Raw genomic sequence first — 18938 nt, 5'->3', positions numbered from 1 at the left:
AATTCCAGGGAGGGCTGGGAAAGCAATCTTCAGAGGAAAACCATGTTCTAGTTAAAGCACAAAGGTGAAGATGTTTGGAGAAAAAATTAAAGATAAGGGATTTTGCTGATGACAGTGAGTTTCCAAGCACTCAATAGAAGGCTTTGGAGCAACTGAGAAAGGGGTGAGGAATTGGTCAGACTCAGGAATTTACAGAGCTATATGGGGATTAGAGTCTGGGTGATTAGAATTTGGATGATAACTAAGGTAAATAGGGATTAGTCTTGATGGTATTTTATTTTTTTGGATAGTTTAAAAATTTATAAGGCATAATTTACAAACAGTAACACTGGCCCTTTTAGTGCACAGTTAACCAAGTTTTGACAAATGCATATAATTGTGTAGCCACCATCTCATCCCAGATATAGTTTCATCATTCCAAAAATCCCTGTATCCCTGTGTAGTCAACCGCTCCTCCCATCTCTCATGCCCCACTCCCAGCTCCTGGCGACCACTGATCTGTGTTCTGTAGTGCATTCCTTTTTATTGCTGAGCATATTCTATAATATGAATGTACCACTGTTTACCTGCTTGGATTTTTTTCCAGTTTTTGTTGATTACAAATAAAGCCCCTGTAAACATTTGCATATACACAAGTATTCATTTCACTTGGATAATTAAGTCAGCATATGTTTAGGGTTGTGAGAAACTACTGAAGTGTTTTTCAGAGACTTAATTTTTTTTTTTTTTACACTCGTTGAAGAGTGCCTGCCCATATCTCAGGAGAGATACTGAGCAGAACTGGGTAGTTCGTCAGATGATGTATGGCTCACAAATCTTAAAAATATTTGCAATCTGGCCCTTTACAGAAAATATTTGTTGACCATTGTTATAGAGTATGGTCCATAGGAATTAAGAATTTCATAAGCAATTTCATGGATCCTTCTCTGAGATGAATAATCAGCAGCACAATTACTGTATACAATGGGATAATCTTTTTTAAAAAATATTTATTCATGAGAAACACAGGGAGAGAGGCAGAGGGAGAAGCAGGCTCCACGCAGGGAGCCCTCTGTGGGATCGGATCCCACAGGATCATGCCCTGTGTCAAAGGCAGACGCTCAACCCCTGAGCTACCCAGGAGTCCCTAGAATAGAATAGTCTTATCAGTAAATATACTAAAAACCTTGCTGTTGAACCGGGCGGAAATAAATGTTTATACGTGTTTCAATTACTGGGAAATATCTTTTTTATTCAGTGCGATGCATAGAATCTGCAAGTCCTCAATTTTTCCATAGTCACTGAAAATTGAGCTGGATATTTAAAAAGAATATGGATATTCCCCAAATCATTGTATTTTCACACCCGCTGCAAACATACAATTTTTCTTCCAAGTGCAATTCAACAGTCTAACTGAGGAGATAATTGAACAGCTAATTGAGGACGACGGGCAACCGCATTTCACAAGAGCCTGAGGCAGGCCTTGGCTCGGCGGCCCGCGTACGGCGGTGCTCCAGCGCCCGCCCGGTAGCCTGCCGTTGGCGCCAACAGTGCGCAGGCGCCTTGGCCCCGGCGCCGGCCTTTGCGGAGGGGCGGGGCCTGCAGTCGGCGTCTCCTCCTGGAACTGCGGCTGGCGGCAGCGCCATTTTGAACGTGCAGCTCCCGCAGCCGCCGGCGCGATCGTAAGGGCGGCCGCTGGGCGAACCAGCCGTAGTCTCGGACTTCGTCCGTCCGTGGCTCGTCTGTGGGTATATACAGAGACGCGGCTGTAGCTCTAGAGTTGTGTCTGCTACCCGAGGTGAACCCCCAAGATGATGTTAAGAGGAAACCTGAAGCAAGTGCGCATTGAGAAAAACCCGGCCCGCCTCCGAGCTCTGGAGTCCGCGGCGGGCGAGAGCGAGCCGGCGGCCGCCATGGCGCTGGCGCTGGCGGGGGAGCCGGCGCCGCCCGCCCCTGGGCCCCCGGAGGACCACCCTGACGAGGAGATGGGGTTCACCATCGACATCAAGAGCTTCCTCAAGCCGGGCGAAAAGACGTACACGCAGCGCTGCCGCCTGTTCGTGGGGAACCTGCCCACAGACATCACGGAGGAGGATTTCAAGAGGCTGTTCGAGCGCTACGGCGAGCCCAGCGAGGTTTTCATTAACCGGGACCGCGGCTTCGGCTTCATCCGCCTGGTGAGCGTGGGGCCTGGCCGCGGGCGCGGGCCCCCAGGGGAGGGGAGGGCGGTGCGCGCAGGGGGCGTCGCGGGCGAGGGGAGGGACCCCAGGGGCCCGGGGGCGGGGAGGCCGTGCGCGGTGGGGGCGCCGGAGGCGAGGGGAGGGACCGTAAGGGCGCAGGGGAGGCCGTGCGCCGACCGAGTTCCGCGGGCTGCCGTCTTGCCGTTTTCGGCCGCCTCGGAGCAGTCCTTGGTCACGGCTGCGGCCTGGGCTGGGGCACCGCGGCGCCTCCCGCCCTCTCCTTTCCGCCGCTCTGGCCGTCTTCCCCCCAGAGCGGCGTGTAGCCTGGTGCTTGCGGTGAGCGGACTCAGTTTCCCGCCGCTCCGCGCGCCTGGCCTCGCTCGCACGGCGCTGGGGGTTCTAGTCGTCTGCCTCTGACGGGTCACGGGTGGGGCTGCAGCGTTCTGCGGGGAGACTGCTTCCAGGCAGAATTGTGTTGTAAAGGAAATGAATTCGATCGGAATTTGGAACGGAAACTTCGGGTTTACCGGAAGTTTCATTGGGCATGGAGGACCAACCAGCGGACTCGCTTCTTAAAAATTTTCCAAATCATCTTGGTTTCAACCAGACTTGCATGCGTTTGACCATAAACCGTGTTTACCGCCTCAGCGCAGCCTAGTTCTTAAACTGCAGTATTGGAACGGTATGGAATTCTTAGGTATCTAACGTTCCGGTTATTTCCACATTTGGAGGGGGGAATGAATGCTGTACTATTTTATATTTTACGTGGACATTTTACTTTTTTTTTAGTCTGTCTTAAAATTTTGTTTTCCAATAACATGGAAAGATTGTGCCCCTCTTAAATTAAAAAAAAAATTGAAACAGTGAGGGTTTACTCTTAAAGGATACAGCATACCCTTTATTCCGTTTTCTTATGTGCTTTGTGGGGAATTCCATCAGTGTCAGTGTCCGTTACATACAGCTTTATCGTAATTCGTTATTTAAATGCTGTATTTTTTTTTCCAACAGAATATTTTTACACAAGTGCTTTTGTGTGTGTGTGTTGCCTTTCTATTTCTAATTTGGCCCTCAAGTTTTTTTTAATATTTTTTTCTTTTTTTATTTATTTATGATAGTCACAGAGAGAGAGAGAGAGAGAGAGAGAGAGAGAGAGAGAGGCAGAGACACAGGCAGAGGGAGAAGCAGGCTCCATGCACCGGGAGCCCGACGTGGGATTCGATCCCGGGTCTCCAGGATCGCGCCCTGGGCCAAAGGCAGGCGCCAGACCGCTGCGCCACCCAGGGATCCCCTGGCCCTCAAGTTTTATGTGCATAGTAGCATTTGTGGAAGCTTTCTTACAGGAGTTTAGCATTCGTGCATTCGTGTTTTTTTTTTTTTTTTTGAGGTTAGCATTCGTAATTGGGTTCTCTTTATGAATGACTGGGGCAAAATTTTAATATGTAGACAGAATTGATTGTAATTTTTTTTTTAAAGATTTATTTATTTATTTATGATAGACATAGAGATAGAGAGGCAGAGACACAGGAGAAGGGAGAAGCAGGCTCCATGCCGGGAGCCCGACGTGGGACTCGATCCCGGGTCTCCAGGATCACGCCCTGGGCCAAAGGCAGGCGCTAAACCGCTGAGCCACCCAGGGATCCCGAATTGATTGTAATTTAATGACATTGTATTTTTTAGGGAGAACATTTGAACATTTAAAATCTAAATGGCTTCAAGAGAGAAGAGTAAATCTTGGTAGAGTATTAATAAGACCTAGACATTTCCTTAAAATTGAAGTTAAGTAATCAGTGTGTTTTGAACATAAAATTATAAATATCTTTTGGACATTATAGAAACCATTTGTCATTTGGTAAAATTATTTTTAATATAATTCCAGCGCTATCTTAAAGGAAGTTAGGTTTCTACAATGAAGTATTTCAGAGAACTTTTAGTAAATTTTTCCAAAAAGATGTTCTCTAACATTTTCATAGTCTTTAGCCTCTGTCACCATGTTGGTCTGTTCTAAGGTTGACATTCTGGAGGAAGAATGGTTTTCCGCAGGGCTGGAAATGCTATGCATATGTTCTGTCCAATGTAGTAGCTACTAGCCCAGCCCTTATATGACTAATGAGCACTTGAAATGTAGCAATTGTGCCTGAGGATTTAACCTTTAAGTTTTATTTATTTTTAAATTTAAATAGTCACATGTGGCTACTGGCTACTATGTTTAACAGTGCAGCTCATTGTTTTTAGTTTTTTTATTTAAAGTCTATGGGATTATGAAACAGGGAGGTGAGAAGGACTGGACTACTCTTGTCTGTTGCTTTGGGATATGCTCCTCCAAGCCTATCATGCTATATTTTTTGTGTAGTAATGTTAAAAATATGTCAATGGGAAATTCGAATTAGCTTACAGGATTTGACCTTATAGATAACTTTCCTGTTTAAGCTGAGCTCTATGATTAACAGGTACATACCCAAGCTTTAAATATTTCTTTTTTTTTTTTAATTTTTATTTATTTATGATAGTCACAGAGAGAGAGAGAGAGAGAGAGAGAGAGAGAGAGAGAGACAGAGACACAGGCAGAGGGAGAAGCAGGCTCCATGCACGGGGAGCCCGATGTGGGATTCGATCCCGGGTCTCCAGGATTGCGCCCTGGGCCAAAGGCAGGTGCCAAACCACTGCGCCACCCAGGGATCCCAATATTTCTGAACTAATACATATCTTTTTCTACTTAGGAAAATCATATAGTGTATACTTGATATGAATGTAAGTAATGGTGAAGTGGCCCTCAAATAATGGTGTAATTTTGTTTGATTTATATTTTTAGAAGTACTTTTTGCCTTTTCAGGAATTAATCTTTACAATTAAATTTTATTACACTGGTGGTTGTAGTTTTCCAGTTAATTGATGAAGTGAGACAACATTTTGGGGATGGTATAGGGTCGTCATCGCTGTATGTAATGGTGAGGAAAAAGAATTTAAGTGGCATTTCCTCATAAGGTCCTAATCTGTATTGTGAACCCACAGTACATTATTTTGGATACATTTTGTGGAATCTTAGACCCAAAAGCTTCTTTTTAGGTTTTGTCTGGTTACTGTCATTAAATTGATTAAATTAACTGAGAAGTTGTAGTGTATTTTTTTTTTTTTTTAATTACTTAAGTAACCTCTACACCCACTAATGGCCCTGAACTGACTACCCTGAGATCAAGAGTGGAAGGCTTCTCAGACTGAGCCAGCCTGGAGTCCTAGTGGTGCGTTTTAAATTTTTTTTTTTAATTTTTATTTATTTATGATAGTCACACACAGAGAGAGAGGCAGAGACACAGGCAGAGAGAGAAGCAGGCTCCATGCACCGGGAACCTGATGTGGGATTCGATCCCGGGTCTCCAGGATAGCGCCCTGGGCCAAAGGCAGGCGCCAGACCGCTGCGCCACCCAGGGATCCCCTAGTGGTGCGTTTTAAAGCTAGCTTAATATAGTTAAAACTGATAATAGTTTGACCTGAACTCTGTTTCTCCTTTTTTCTTTTCCTCTTTTAGCTTTAGTAAACCAGACTTCTGGAGTGATATTCACAAAAGTGTGGTTCTTTTCCATCAGATTCAGATCTCTCCTTAGTGTAAGCAGGCCACTTATATTATTTTTCCTACCATTCATGCTAGCAATGCTGACCCAATACTATCTCAAAAATTGCTGAGAATTTGTTAGAAATGCAAATTCTAAGACCCTACTCTAGATTAAATCTGTTGAATCAGAAATTGTAGGGTTGGGACCCAACGGTCTTGGGTTTTAATTAGCCCTCCATGTTATTCTTATGCTTGCTAAGGTTTGAGAACCACTGTTATAATTAAAGAGTTAAAAATCAACCTAATTTACATTAATTTAGTCATTGGGGACTAAACCCTCTTCCCTTATGTTTTTGGTTTTAATTATGAAGTGCTGTGTGCTTCTTACAGAGTGTCAAATATTAGAGATGGTGTTGTAGAATATTATTAGTGGGCCTGTCCAGCATGTAATTTCAAGTACTCTTTAAGTTCAGGGAAGTTCTCTTACTACAATTTTAATTCTAGTGAAAGGTTGTCCCATAACACATTAAATGTAATCAGATTAGTGTTAAACTTTATCTGATTTTTTCCATATCAAATTGTATTATACACATTCTATTGTGATTTGAGGTTTTTATTTACTATCTCTTTGACCTCTTCTCATATCATTAGATTGAGTTTTAATGACCATATTGTATTTCACAGTATGAATGGACTGCTAGTTACCCAGTCAACTTCTGTTGATTGACCTGAAGGCTATTTCCATTTTACATCAGTGATTTTCCTTTTACTAATTAGTTTAGCACTCTTGCAGGGGTGAATTTTAACCACTAGGGAACAATGAGAAAAGATCAGGTGCTTTGGAAAGAGCCCTTGGAGATCCTAATTCAAGTGGTCTCTCTTTTGGGGTAGTCCCTTAGTTTCTTTCTTTTAAGTAAAAGCCTATGGTTTTACATTTTGTGTAGAGTGATACAGGAACACTACCTGGGAGGAGGGATTTATGGAGTATTGGTAGAGATTATAAATTCAGTATAGATCTGAGGCAGGTTACTTCAACCTATTAGGCCTATTTCCCCAGATGTGGAGTGAGAATAATAACTCTTTATAAGAGTTATTATTTTTATATAAGAGTTCTTATTTATAATTATTATTTATAATAGTTTATAATCTCATTTTATAAGATTGTTGATGAGGATAATGGAAGCTAATGCCTGTGTATGTATATATATACATATACATTTATTTTTTATTTTTAAGTAATCTCTCCTCCCAGTGTGGGGCTCAAATTCACAACCCCAAGATCAAGAGTCACATGCTCTACCAACTGAACCAGCCAGGCACCCCACTACTCTGCAGTTTTATTTTTTTTTTTTTTATTTTTTTTTTTTTTAAGATTTTTTTTAAAGGTTTTTATTTATTTATTTATTAATTTTATGATAGTCACAGAAAGAGAGAGAGGCAGAGACATAGGCAGAGGGAGAGGCAGGCTCCGTGCACCGGGAGCCGGACGTGGGATTCGATTCTGAGTCTCCAGGATCGCGCCCTGGGCCAAAGGCAGGCGCCAAACCGCTGCGCCACCCAGGGATCCCTACTCTGCAGTTTTAGAAAGTCCTCACTGGGTTCTCTTTATCTTTCTACTCCTAAACATTTTATTATGAAAAATTTCAGATATATAGTAATGAACATCCATAGATCCACCATCTAGATTCTATAATTAAGTTTTGTTATATGTGTTTTTTTCACTTATTTATTCATCTCTCTCTGCCATCAGTTCTGGACTTTTTAAACACTCTAGCATGCTTATCATTAACTAGAGTCCAGTATTAATTTTTGAGGTATTTGAAATCTACATACAGTGAAATGTGCAGATTTTAAGTGTTGGTGATTTTAGATAAATGACATTTAATTCAAACTCCTATCAAGATATAGAATATTATCATCAAAAAAAAGAATATTATCATCACCGTGTGAAATTTCCTCATGCCCCTTCCCATTCTCAGTTATACCCAACAGCATTTTATTTTATTTTATTTTATTTTATTTTATTTTATTTTATTTTATTTTATTTTATTTTATTTTGTTTTTTAAATATTTATTTATTTATTCATGAGAAACACAGGGAGAGGGAGAGAGAGAGAGGCAGAGACACAGGCAGAGGGAGAAGCAGGCTCCATGCAAGGAGCCTGATGTAGGACTCGATCCCGGGTCTCCAGGATCACACCCTGGGCTGCAGGCGGCGCTAAACACCTGTGCCACCGGGGCTGCCCCCCCCCCAACAGCATTTTAATTCAAGACTCTATTCCTAAAATCTGCCTCTTAGAGTTGTTGGATTATGTGACTTCTTAGATACAAAGTACCTATCCCTTGTTAGATATTTATTAAATGTTTTCTGGTATTATTTAAATAAGAGTAATTAAAATTTTTAAAGTACTTTATTTTTGAGATTTTATTTTTTTTTAAGGATTTTATTTATTTGAGAGTGAGACAGAGAGCATGAGTGGGGAGGGTCAGAGGGAGAAGCAGACTCCCTGCTGAGCAGGGAGCCCAATGTGGGGTTTGATCCAGGGACTTCCAAGATCATGACCAGATGCCTAACCAACTGAGCCACCCAGGCACCTGAAGATTTTATTTTGTTTTGTTATTTATTTATTTTATTTTATTTTATTTTATTTATTTTATTTATTTTATTTATTTTATTTTATTTGATTTGATTTTTAAGATTTTATTTTTAAGTAAGCTCTACGCCCAAGATGGGGCTTGAACATTATAACCCTGAGATCAGTAGCCACATGCTCTACTGACAGCCAGTCAGGCGCCCCAAGAGTAATTTTTAAAGGTAGCCATTTTGAAAATCTGTAAAAACATTCATTTATCTTTGTAAAAGTTCTGTAGAAAGATTCTTGCATACATACAATAATTTAAAGCTGTCATGAATATTTTAGGGATTGAATAAGGATCTATTGTGAGGTCAAGACTTTTTTCATAAGATAGTATATTCTCTTACAAACATAAAATCTCTTTCAGTTCTCTCTGAGGAGTTCTTAGAACACAAAGAAAAAGAACATACTTATATTAAACTTAACAGTTTGTTGATTATGCTTAGATGTCCATATTCTATATGAACTTTGAATTCTTCAAGAAGGAAGTTCCCTTGAGGTTTCAGCAGTGAATGCATTTTCGAGTTTACAAATGCATGTGCAGTTGATTCTGACTATAATGGAGAGAACTTTTATAGCCCATGAATGTACGTGTTTGCTTCTCTAAATATAATGGAGAAATGTGTAGCCCTTGAAAGTATCTCAGGAGAAGTGGTTAACATTTGATGATTTTCATAGATAATATAAAAAAGAAATAAAAAGGAAAGGGGATTTTTCTGGCATTGGAGAGGTGGGATGTTTTATTAAAATATAAATATCAAAAACATGGAGTGTATGGGAAATTCTGTTTTCAATAATAGCTTCCAGTAACTGGTGCTTGGTCTCAAAAAGTAATTATGATTTTCTTTTAATATGTGTAGGAGATTTAAAAAAAATACTTCAAATATTTAACAACTGGCAATTTAGGAATACATAATCTTTTAGTAATGACTTAGGACACTGGGTTTGGGACTTCTTACAATATTTAAACATACTTATTTTTGAATGATTAATGCAATGCATGTGTTACCAAAATTGAATGACACAAAGACAAAGTGACCCTGTGACCCTATCAGCCAATTCCAAAAGCTACCCAGCTCTTCTCACTAGAAACCACTTTTAAAAATTATTTGTGTTACTATTGTCTTTAAAAAGTGATTTTTCCTCCTAAAAAGGAATCCAGGACACTGGCTGAAATTGCAAAAGCAGAACTGGATGGCACCATTTTGAAGAGCAGACCTCTCCGAATTCGTTTTGCTACACATGGAGCAGCACTAACTGTCAAGAACCTTTCGCCGGTTGTTTCCAATGAGCTTCTGGAGCAAGCATTTTCCCAGTTTGGCCCTGTAGAGAAAGCCGTTGTGGTTGTGGATGACCGTGGTAGAGCTACAGGAAAAGGTTTTGTAGAATTTGCAGCGAAACCTCCTGCACGAAAGGCTCTGGAAAGATGTGGTGATGGGGCGTTCTTGCTAACAACGTAAGTTTTAAACATCTCATCATCCTTCTGTGCAGTTACAAATGGCCTTCTCTCTGTTCTGAATTTCTTTCTTGTACAGATCATACTGTCTTGGCATATATGGTAAGTAGGTGTTAAATAAATATTCACTGGATATAAATAAGGAATTTTTGTGTATCTCCAGAAGTTGGGAGTCCTACTTCTGACTTAATGTATTGATTCATATTTGGATCTTAAATGTTTTGTATTAAGATTTTCATTCAGCAGATTGAATGTCTATTATATGCAAAGAAAAATTTTATATTTAAATAATGGATGGGGGATCCCTGGGTGGCGCAGCGGTTTGGCGCCTGCCTTTGGCCCAGGGCGCGATCCTGGAGACCCGGGATCGAATCCCACATCGGGCTCCCCGTGCATGGAGCCTGCTTCTCCCTCTGCCTGTGTCTCTGCCTCTCTCTCTCTCTCTCTCTCTCTCTCTGTGACTATCATAAATAAATAAAAAATTTAAAAAAATTTAAATAATGGATGAATGACATTTTAATCAACTTTTTAAATGCATAATTTTCATAAATTAAAATGCACCCAATTTTAAATGTAAAATTCAGTGAATGTACTTATGTAACCTATAATCACAATCAAATAGATAACATTTTCATCATCCAGACAAGTTCTTTTATGCTCTTTTGCAGTTCTACTCCATCCCTTAACATTTTACAGCTTTATTTATACTGTGATCCATTTTGAGTATGATGTGAGGTAACAGTTCATTTTTTTCCATACAGCTATTTGTTTCAGCCCCAGTAATTGAAAAGATTATTATTTCTCCTCTTTTACCTTTATCAAAAACCTGAGGGGAAAATCTGCATTCTTTTGTTTCATTTATCAGTGTGTCTATTACACCAATACTTTTAAAAAATATTTTATTTTATTTTTTTTAGATTTTATTTATTAGAGAGTACAAGAGCACTTGTGCAAGCATGAGCCAGGGGGAGGGGTGGAGGAGAAAGGGTGAAGCAGGGAGACTGATGTGGGCTCTGGTCTCCATCCCAGGGGCAGATCATGACCTGAGCTGAAGGCAGACACTTAACTGACTGAGCTCACCCCGGCTCCCCTTAAAGATTTTATTTTATTTTATTTTATTTTATTTTATTTTATTTTATTTTATTTTATTTATTTATTTATTTATTTATTTATTTATTTATTTATTTATTTATTTATTTATTTATTTATTTATTTTTAAAGATTTTATTTATTCATTCTTGAGAGACACAGAGATAGAGAGGCAAAGACACAGGCAGAGGGAGAAGCACGCATCACACAGAGAGCCTGACGTGGGACTCGATCCAGGGTCTCCAGGATCATGCCCTGGGCTGCAGGTGGCGCCAAACCGCTGCGCCACCGGGGCTGCCCAAAGATTTTATTTTTAAGTAAACTCTGCACCCCAATGTTGGGCTTAAATTACAACCCTGAGATCAAGATTGCATGCTCTACTGACTGAGTTAGTAGGTGGTGCCAGCCACACCAATACTGTACTTTTTAAATTATTTCATGCTAAAGTTTGTAATTAAGTAGTGTCACCTAACTTTTCTTTTTTCAAAATTGTTCTAGGTACTGTTTTGTATATCCTTCCTTACTTTATTCCCCAATTTGAGTATAGTTAATGTACAATGTTACATTAGTTTCAGATTATCTTTACTGATTTTGAAATCAACTTGTCAATTTAAAAAAAATTCTGGGCTTTTGATTGAAATTGCATTGAGTATACAGGTCATTCTGGGAAATATTGACATCCTCATAATTTCTTCCAGTCCATGAATGTGGTGTGTCCATTTACTTAAAAATATTTATAAGTAATTATAAATAAGTAATTATAAAAAATATTTATAAGTAATTATAATAATTATAGATTTGTCATATTAACATGCCTTTCATTTTGCCCATGACAAAGTTTTTTTTTTTTTTTTAAGATGTTATTTATTCATGAGAGGCACAGAAAGAGAGGCAGGCAAAGACAGAGGCAGAAGGAGAAGCAGGCTTCATGTAGAGTTCAGTGTGGGACTCCATCCCAGGGACTGCGGGATCACACCCTGAGCTGAAGGCAGATGCTCAACCGCTGAGCCACTCAGGCGTCCCGAAGTTCTTGATGTTCGTATCTTAGTCTTTCTGCTGGATTTGTGTGAAGATTCCTTAGTTCATTATTGTATTGATTCCTTTTATCTCTGTTAGTGATAAAGTGTTCCCACTTACTGTTTTATTGGTTGGGATCATTTTAAATATTTAAGTATTTTATTTTATTTTATTTTTTATATTTTTTTTAAAGATTTCATTTATTTATTCATGAGAGACAGAGACACAGGCAGAGGGAGAAGCAGGCTCCATATAGGAGCCTGATGTGGGACTCGATCCTGGGACTCCAGGATCACGCCCTGGGCTGAAGGCAGGTGCCAAACCCCTGAGCCACCCAGGGATCCCCTATTTAAGTATTTTAGAGTTTGGGGAACTGGATACAAAGACAATATAGAACACCTATTGACCCCACAGCTTAGTTTAGTGATTATAAAGCATTTTTCAGTTTTGCTTTGGACTGTTAAGCTAAAGCTGTAATTCATGTTACATCTGTTTTACGGCACTGCCAATTTGTTCCCTCAGATTTCTTGGTTTTGTTCTCTATGCTAAGAGAATGCTTGCAGTCCACATCACAGGCCTTGTTATATTTTATTCACCTTTTGCTAAGATGTTAACTTCTTAGAGAAGTAGTTTTATCTTCATATAATCATTGCCTCTGCAGCATCACTGATACTCTACTCTCCCAGTTTATTTTTTGTCATAGCATTTACTGTTTTAATTTGTATGTCTTTCTCTGCAGTAGGATGTAAGTTCCTCTAGGGTAGGGACTTTGTCTTGTTCAGCACTATAATCCCTAGCACCTGTATTCTTTTTTTTTTTTTTAATTTTTATTTATTTATGATAGTCACAGAGAGAGAGAGAGAGAGAGAGAGGCAGAGACAGGCAGAGGGAGAAGCAGGCTCCATGCACCGGGAGCCCGACGTGGGATTCGATCCCAGGTCTCCAGGATCGCGCCCTGGGCCAAAGGCAGGCGCCAAACCACTGGCCACCCAGGGATCCCCTATTCTTTTTTTTTTAATTAAATTAAATTTTAATTTCAGTATAGTTAACATGCAGTGTTATATAAGTTTCATGTGTGCAGTATAGTCATTCAACAATTTTGTATATTAGTATTCATTAAGATAAGTGTACTTTTAATCCCCTTCACCTATTTCACCCATTTCTGCTCCCCATCTCCACCTCTCCTTTGGTAACCATCTGTTTTGTTCTCTGTAGTTAGAGTCTGTTTTTTGGTTTCTTTTTTTCCTTTGTTTTGTTTCTTAAATTCCACATATGAGTGAAAGCATATCGTATTTGTCTTTCTCTGACTTATTTTGCTTAGCATTATACTCTCCTAGCACTTACATTCTGGTAATTCCTGACCACAAAGTAAGCTAATAATTATTTAGTGAAGGAAGGAGGGAACTAAAGCAGTAGGCAAGGCATGTGAGTAGTATTTTTTCCACTGCAGGCTTTGATTACTTGGTAAATTTTTAAAGTTACAGCTAGGCTCTGGGAAATATTTAACCCTTTCTTACTGGTAGCTTTTGGAATAACTTAAAAACAGTTTTGAGGGAATGGGCAAGGTGTTGAACATTGTATTATCTGTCATTTCATTATCATGACCATAATCATAAGCATGTTGGATTTTTACAACAATACTGGCTACTACTACATTTTTCAGATGAGAAAACTGGCCTAGAGATGTTAAGTAATTTGTGTAAGATTGCACAAATAATAAGTGGTGGATTTTAGTCTGGTGCTGCATCTCTTGCTTTTTATATTGTGCTACAGGTGGAGTTTTTTGTAGACTTATCTTTGCTTAGGAATTTGTTATTATTTAAACCTCCTAATGAAACTCAGGATGCTCTTTTCCCTGTTTGTTTGAATAATTAGTATTAGGTGAAATGTAACTTCCTGGAAAGGAATTTCCTCAATGCCTTTTCGAAAGTGGGCTCCTTCTGTTAATTCTTTCTGACAGTACTGCGTTTTTCCTTTTTAGCTCTTAAAATGATTATTTGTTTACTCCTTTTTTGTTTATTTTGGTCTTTTAGAACACTTCAGAATTGTTTTGTTTACCCTGATCCTCTAGCCCCAAGTATGGTCTTCTTGGTACATATTGGGTAGTCAAATATTTATTGACAGACTGACTGAATTTCAGTTATTGAGGATAATACAAGTAACTTATAGGAGTGGTATCATCGAGATTTAGTTTTTAAGTGTAGACTTCTTTTGTAATCAAAATCTCTTCTATCTCTTTCCTTTTTAAAAGATTTATTTGAGAGACAGGGGAGGGGGAGGTTGAAAGGGACAAGCAGACTCCCCACTGAGTGCAAGTCTGATGTAGACCCCAATCCCAGGACCCTGAGATCCTGACCCTAGCTGAAGTTAGACACTCAACCAGCTGAGCCACCAGGTAGGTGTCCTGTATGTTTCAATTCTTTTTAGGAAAAAGAAATTTTCCCCATCAAGCAATCCTTTTTTTTTAAATTTAATTTAATTTAATTTTTTATTTTATTTTATGATAGTCACACAGAGAGAGAGAAAGAGAGAGAGAGAGGCAGAGACATAGGGAGAGGGAGAAGCAGGCTCCCATGCACCGGGAGCCCGACGTGGGATTCGATCCCGGGTCTCCAGGATTGTGCCCTGGGCCAAAGGCAGGCGCTAAACCACTATGCCACCCAGGGATCCCTCAAGCAATCCTTTCATGTTAATATATATGGTATCTACATTCACTAATTGTTAGCATTTACCACATTTTTTTCCCACTATATACATACAGTTTTTGTGTTTTTTTGGCTAATTTATTTAAGAGTCAGCTGCAGATACCATACTTTATCCCTGAATACATTAATGATATGCATCTGCTAAGAGTATTCTTTTAAAAGCTACAATATAATTGTCACACTGAAGAAATTTAATATTTATTCAATATAGATGTACCTTGGAGATACTTGCAGATTCATGTCCAGACCAGTGCTGTAAAGTGAATATCATGATAAGGTGTATCAAATAAATTCTTTGGTTTTCCAGTAACAAATAAGTTATATTTACACTATACTATAGTTTATTAAGTGTGAGATAGCATTACGTTTTAAAAAATGTGTGTATCTTTTTTTTTAAGATTTTATTTATTCATGAGAGACTCAGAAAGAGAGGCAGAGACAGAGGCAGAGGCAGATGCAGGCTCCCTATAGGGAGCCTGATGTGGGACTTGATCCTGGATCCCAGGATCACAACCTGAGCCAAAGGCAGACATTCAACTGCGGAGCCACCCAGGCATCCCAAAAAATGTATATATCTTAATTAAATCCTTTACTGATCAGGTTGGTGGTTGCTGAAGGTTGGGGTGGTTGTGGCAGTTTCTTAAAAGATGATATTGAAGTTTGCCACATGAAGTGTCTTTCTTTCCTGAAGGATTTTTCTATAGCATGTGGTGCGGTTTGATACCATTTCATCCACAGTAGAACTTCTTTCACAGTTGGGAGTCAGTCCTCTCAAACCCTATTGATGTGTGTTATCAACTATGTTTATGTAATCTGCTAAGTTCTTTGTTGGCATTTCAACAATCTCCACAGCATCTTCACCAGGGGTGGATTGCATCTCAAGAAACCACTTCCTTTGCAGATCCATAGAAGCAGCTCCTCATCCGTTAGTTTTATCATGAGATTGCAGCAATGCAGTCCCATCTTCAAGCCTCACTTCTGATTGTAGTTCACTTGCTGTTTCCACCACATCTGCAGTTATTTCGTCCAGTGATGTCTTGAGCCCCTCAACTGAAAGGCATCCATGAGGGTTGGATTGGAATCAGCTTCTTCCCGACTCCTGTTCTGTTGATAGTTAGGCTTTTCCCATGAAGCACAAATGTTTTTAATGGCATCTAGAATGGTGAATGCTTTCTAGAAGTTTTTAAATTTTATTTATTTATTTATTTATTTATTTATGATAGTCACAGAGAGAAAGAGAGAGAGGCAGAGACACAGGCAGAGGGAGAAGCAGGCTCCATGCACCGGGAGCCCGACGTGGGATTCGATCCCGGGTCTCCAGGATCGCGCCCTGGGCCAAAGGCAGGCGCCAAACCGCTGCGCCACCCAGGGATCCCCTTTCTAGAAGTTTTTCGTTTTATTTTGTCCAGATCCATCAGAGGAATCACTGTCTAAGGCAGTTATATAGCCTTATGAAATGTATGTATTAAATATAAATAGTAAGACTGGAAAGTTGAAATTGCTTTGATCTGTGGGCTGCAGAATGGATGTTGTGTCAGCAGGCATGAAAACAACATTAATCTTGTGTCTGGCCATTAGACCTCTTGGGTGACGAGGTTCATTGTCAGTGAGCAGCAGTATTTTGAAAAGGAATCTTTTTTTCTCTGAGCAGTAGATCTCAGCAGTGGGCTTAACATTAATTCAGTAAACCCACGTTGTCAGTAGATGTGCCGGCATCCAGGCATTGTTGTCTAATGTATAGTGCACAGGCTGAGTGGTTTGAGCATAATTCTTAAGGGCCCTAGGATTTTCAGAATGGTCAGTGAGCATTGGCTTCATCTTTGGTCACCAGCTGCATTAGTCCCTAACAAGGTGGTTAGTCTGTCCTTTGATTCCAGGCATTGACTTCTCTGTGGCTTTGAATGTCTAAGGTGGTTTAATCTACAATGAAAATCTATTGTTTGGTGTAGCCATCTTCATTAATTAGCTAAGCTAGGTCTTTTGGGTAACGTGATAAAGCTTCTGCGTTAGCACTTGCTGCTTCACCTTATAATTTATGTTGTAGAGGTGCCTTCTTTTCCTATACCTGATGACACAATCTTGGCTCATTTCAAACTTTTTTTCTGCAGCTTCCTTAGCTCTGTGTATAGAATTGAAGAAGGTTTGCTCTAGATTAGGTTTTGCCTTAAGGGATTGTTGTGGCTGGTTTGAACTTCTACTGACATCACTGAAACATCCTTTATATCAGCAGTAATCAGTATTTTTTTTTTTTAAGATTTTATTTATTTGAGAGAGTGTGTGAGAGAGATCATGAGCAGAGTAGAGGGAGAAGCAGGTACCTTGCTGGGCAGAAAGCCTGACCTAGGCTTAATCCAGGACCAGGGGTTTATGACCTGGGCTTAGGATGGGCGCTTAACTGACTGAGTTGCCCGTGTAATGTTTTGTTTTCTTATTTGTGTAACCACTAGAGCAGCACTTTTAAGGACTTTTCCTTGCATTCACGACTTTTCAGCCTGTCTCAGCTTTTGGCATACTTTCCTCACTAAGTTTAATCATTTCTAGCTTTTGATTTATAGCAAAAGGTATAAATTTACCTTTGACTTTAATACTTAGAGGCCATTGAAGGGTTCTTTATTGGCCTAATTTCAATATTGTTGTGTTTCAGATTAGGGAGACACCCAAGGGCGGGGACTGCTCAGTGGATCAGTCAGAACACACATCACGTTTACTGAATGTGTTTGCAGTCTTATATGGATGTGGTTTGTGTCACTTCCAAACAATTATAGTAGTGACACCGAAGATCACCGATAACAGATCATAACATAATGATAATGAAAAAGTTTGAGATACTCTGACAATTGCTAAAATAGTGACACAGAGGGATCCCTGGGTGGCGCAGCGGTTTGGCGCCTGCCTTTGGCCCAGGGCGCGATCCTGGAGACCCTGGATCGAGTCCCACGTCGGGCTCCCGGTGCATGGAGCCTGCTTCTCCCTCTGCCTGTGTCTCTGCCTCTCTCTCTCACTGTGTGCCTATCATAAATAAAAAACAAAAAAAATTAAAAAAAAATAGTGACACAGAGACGCAAAGTGAGCAAATGCTATTGAAAAAAATGATGCCAATAGATTTGTTTGATGCAGAGTTGCTAAAACCCTTGTTTGTTAAAAACAAACAAAAAACAACACAGTATCTGAAACCCAGTGAAGCACAAAGCACAATAAAGTGAGATATGCCTGTAATGTTACATAATATACAGTTTATATTGAAATTTCTCCTGTTTTCTAGCAGTGTCTTTATAACTCTGTAATCTGTTATTCAATCAAAGGTCACACATGGATTTTAGTTGTTATGGCTGTAATTTCCTTTTATCTGGAAGTTTCCCCAATGAGTCCAGGACAAGTATTTTTCAGAATTGCTTCAGTTTGGATTTTTTTTTGTTTCCTCTTAGGCCTCTGAGGGTTTATGCTGTTAAACTCTTAGCTTTGTAGGAGTGAAAATTCTGAGACAATTTATTTTAGACTCTTAGAGTGATTTAGACTCTTAGTCTTAAATCACTAACCTACTTGGGATTTATTTATTTATGATAAATACAAAAATTTCTCCTTATTACTAAGCATCCTTTTCTTTTTATAAAGTTTTCCTGACTGTTACATTGTGAGTTCTTTTGATATTAAAAATGCACGATGTTTCATTATAGCTCTGCCAGACTTAATTATTCCTTTATTGAACAGTAGCCATTGTATTATTCATCATTTAGGTTGTTTCCCTTTTTTGCTGTAATAACCTTGTGACAAACATCATGGCCCATAAATGTTTGGTTGCTTTGTTCCTGGGCATAGATTTTTTTTTTTAAGTTAAATTTTTTTTTTAAAGATTTATTTATTTATTCATGAGAGACACAGATTGAGAGGAGAGGCAGAGGGATCCCTGGGTGGCGCAGCGGTTTAGCGCCTGCCTTTGGCCCCGGGCGCGATCCTGGAGACCCGGGATCGAATCCCACGTCGGGCTCCCGGTGCATGGAGCCTGCTTCTCCCTCTGCCTATGTCTCTGTCTCTCTTTCTCTCTCTCTCTGTGTGACTATCATAAATAAATAAAAATTAAAAAAAATAAAAAAAAAAAGAAACATCTGATAGCTTTAAAAAAAAAAAAAAAAGAGAGAGGAGAGGCAGAGACATAGGCAGAGGGAGAAGCAGGCTCCTTGCAGGGAGCCCGATACGGGACTTGATCCCGGATCCGGGGATACGACCTGAGCCAAAGGCAGGTGCCCAACCTCTGAGCCACCCAGGTGTCCCTTAAATTTTTAAAATAATCTGTATACATAGTGTGGGGATTGAACTCAGAACCCTGAGACC

The 18938-nt window shown here is 39.7% G+C and overlaps 1 protein-coding gene across 1 annotated transcript in view; it reads left to right on the top strand.

Moving 5' to 3' along the window:
• Nucleotides 1-1077: 1077 nt before the first annotated feature.
• PSPC1 (paraspeckle component 1) overlaps nucleotides 1078-18938 on the top strand; it is a 79120-nt gene continuing 61259 nt past the window's right edge. Inside the window, exons 1-2 of the mRNA XM_055317258.1 lie at nucleotides 1078-2156; nucleotides 9497-9798. Of these exons, the coding sequence (XP_055173233.1) occupies nucleotides 1791-2156; nucleotides 9497-9798 (668 nt within the window). The 5' untranslated portion in view covers nucleotides 1078-1790. The remainder of the gene's footprint in view (nucleotides 2157-9496; nucleotides 9799-18938) is intronic.

This window comes from Nyctereutes procyonoides, unplaced genomic scaffold, assembly GCF_905146905.1.
Source record: "Nyctereutes procyonoides isolate TBG_1078 unplaced genomic scaffold, NYPRO_anot_genome, whole genome shotgun sequence".
In the NCBI taxonomy this organism is placed as follows: domain Eukaryota; kingdom Metazoa; phylum Chordata; class Mammalia; order Carnivora; family Canidae; genus Nyctereutes; species Nyctereutes procyonoides.
The sequence above is the reverse complement of the archived record's forward strand: the minus strand, read 5'-3'. Positions and strand labels throughout refer to the sequence as shown.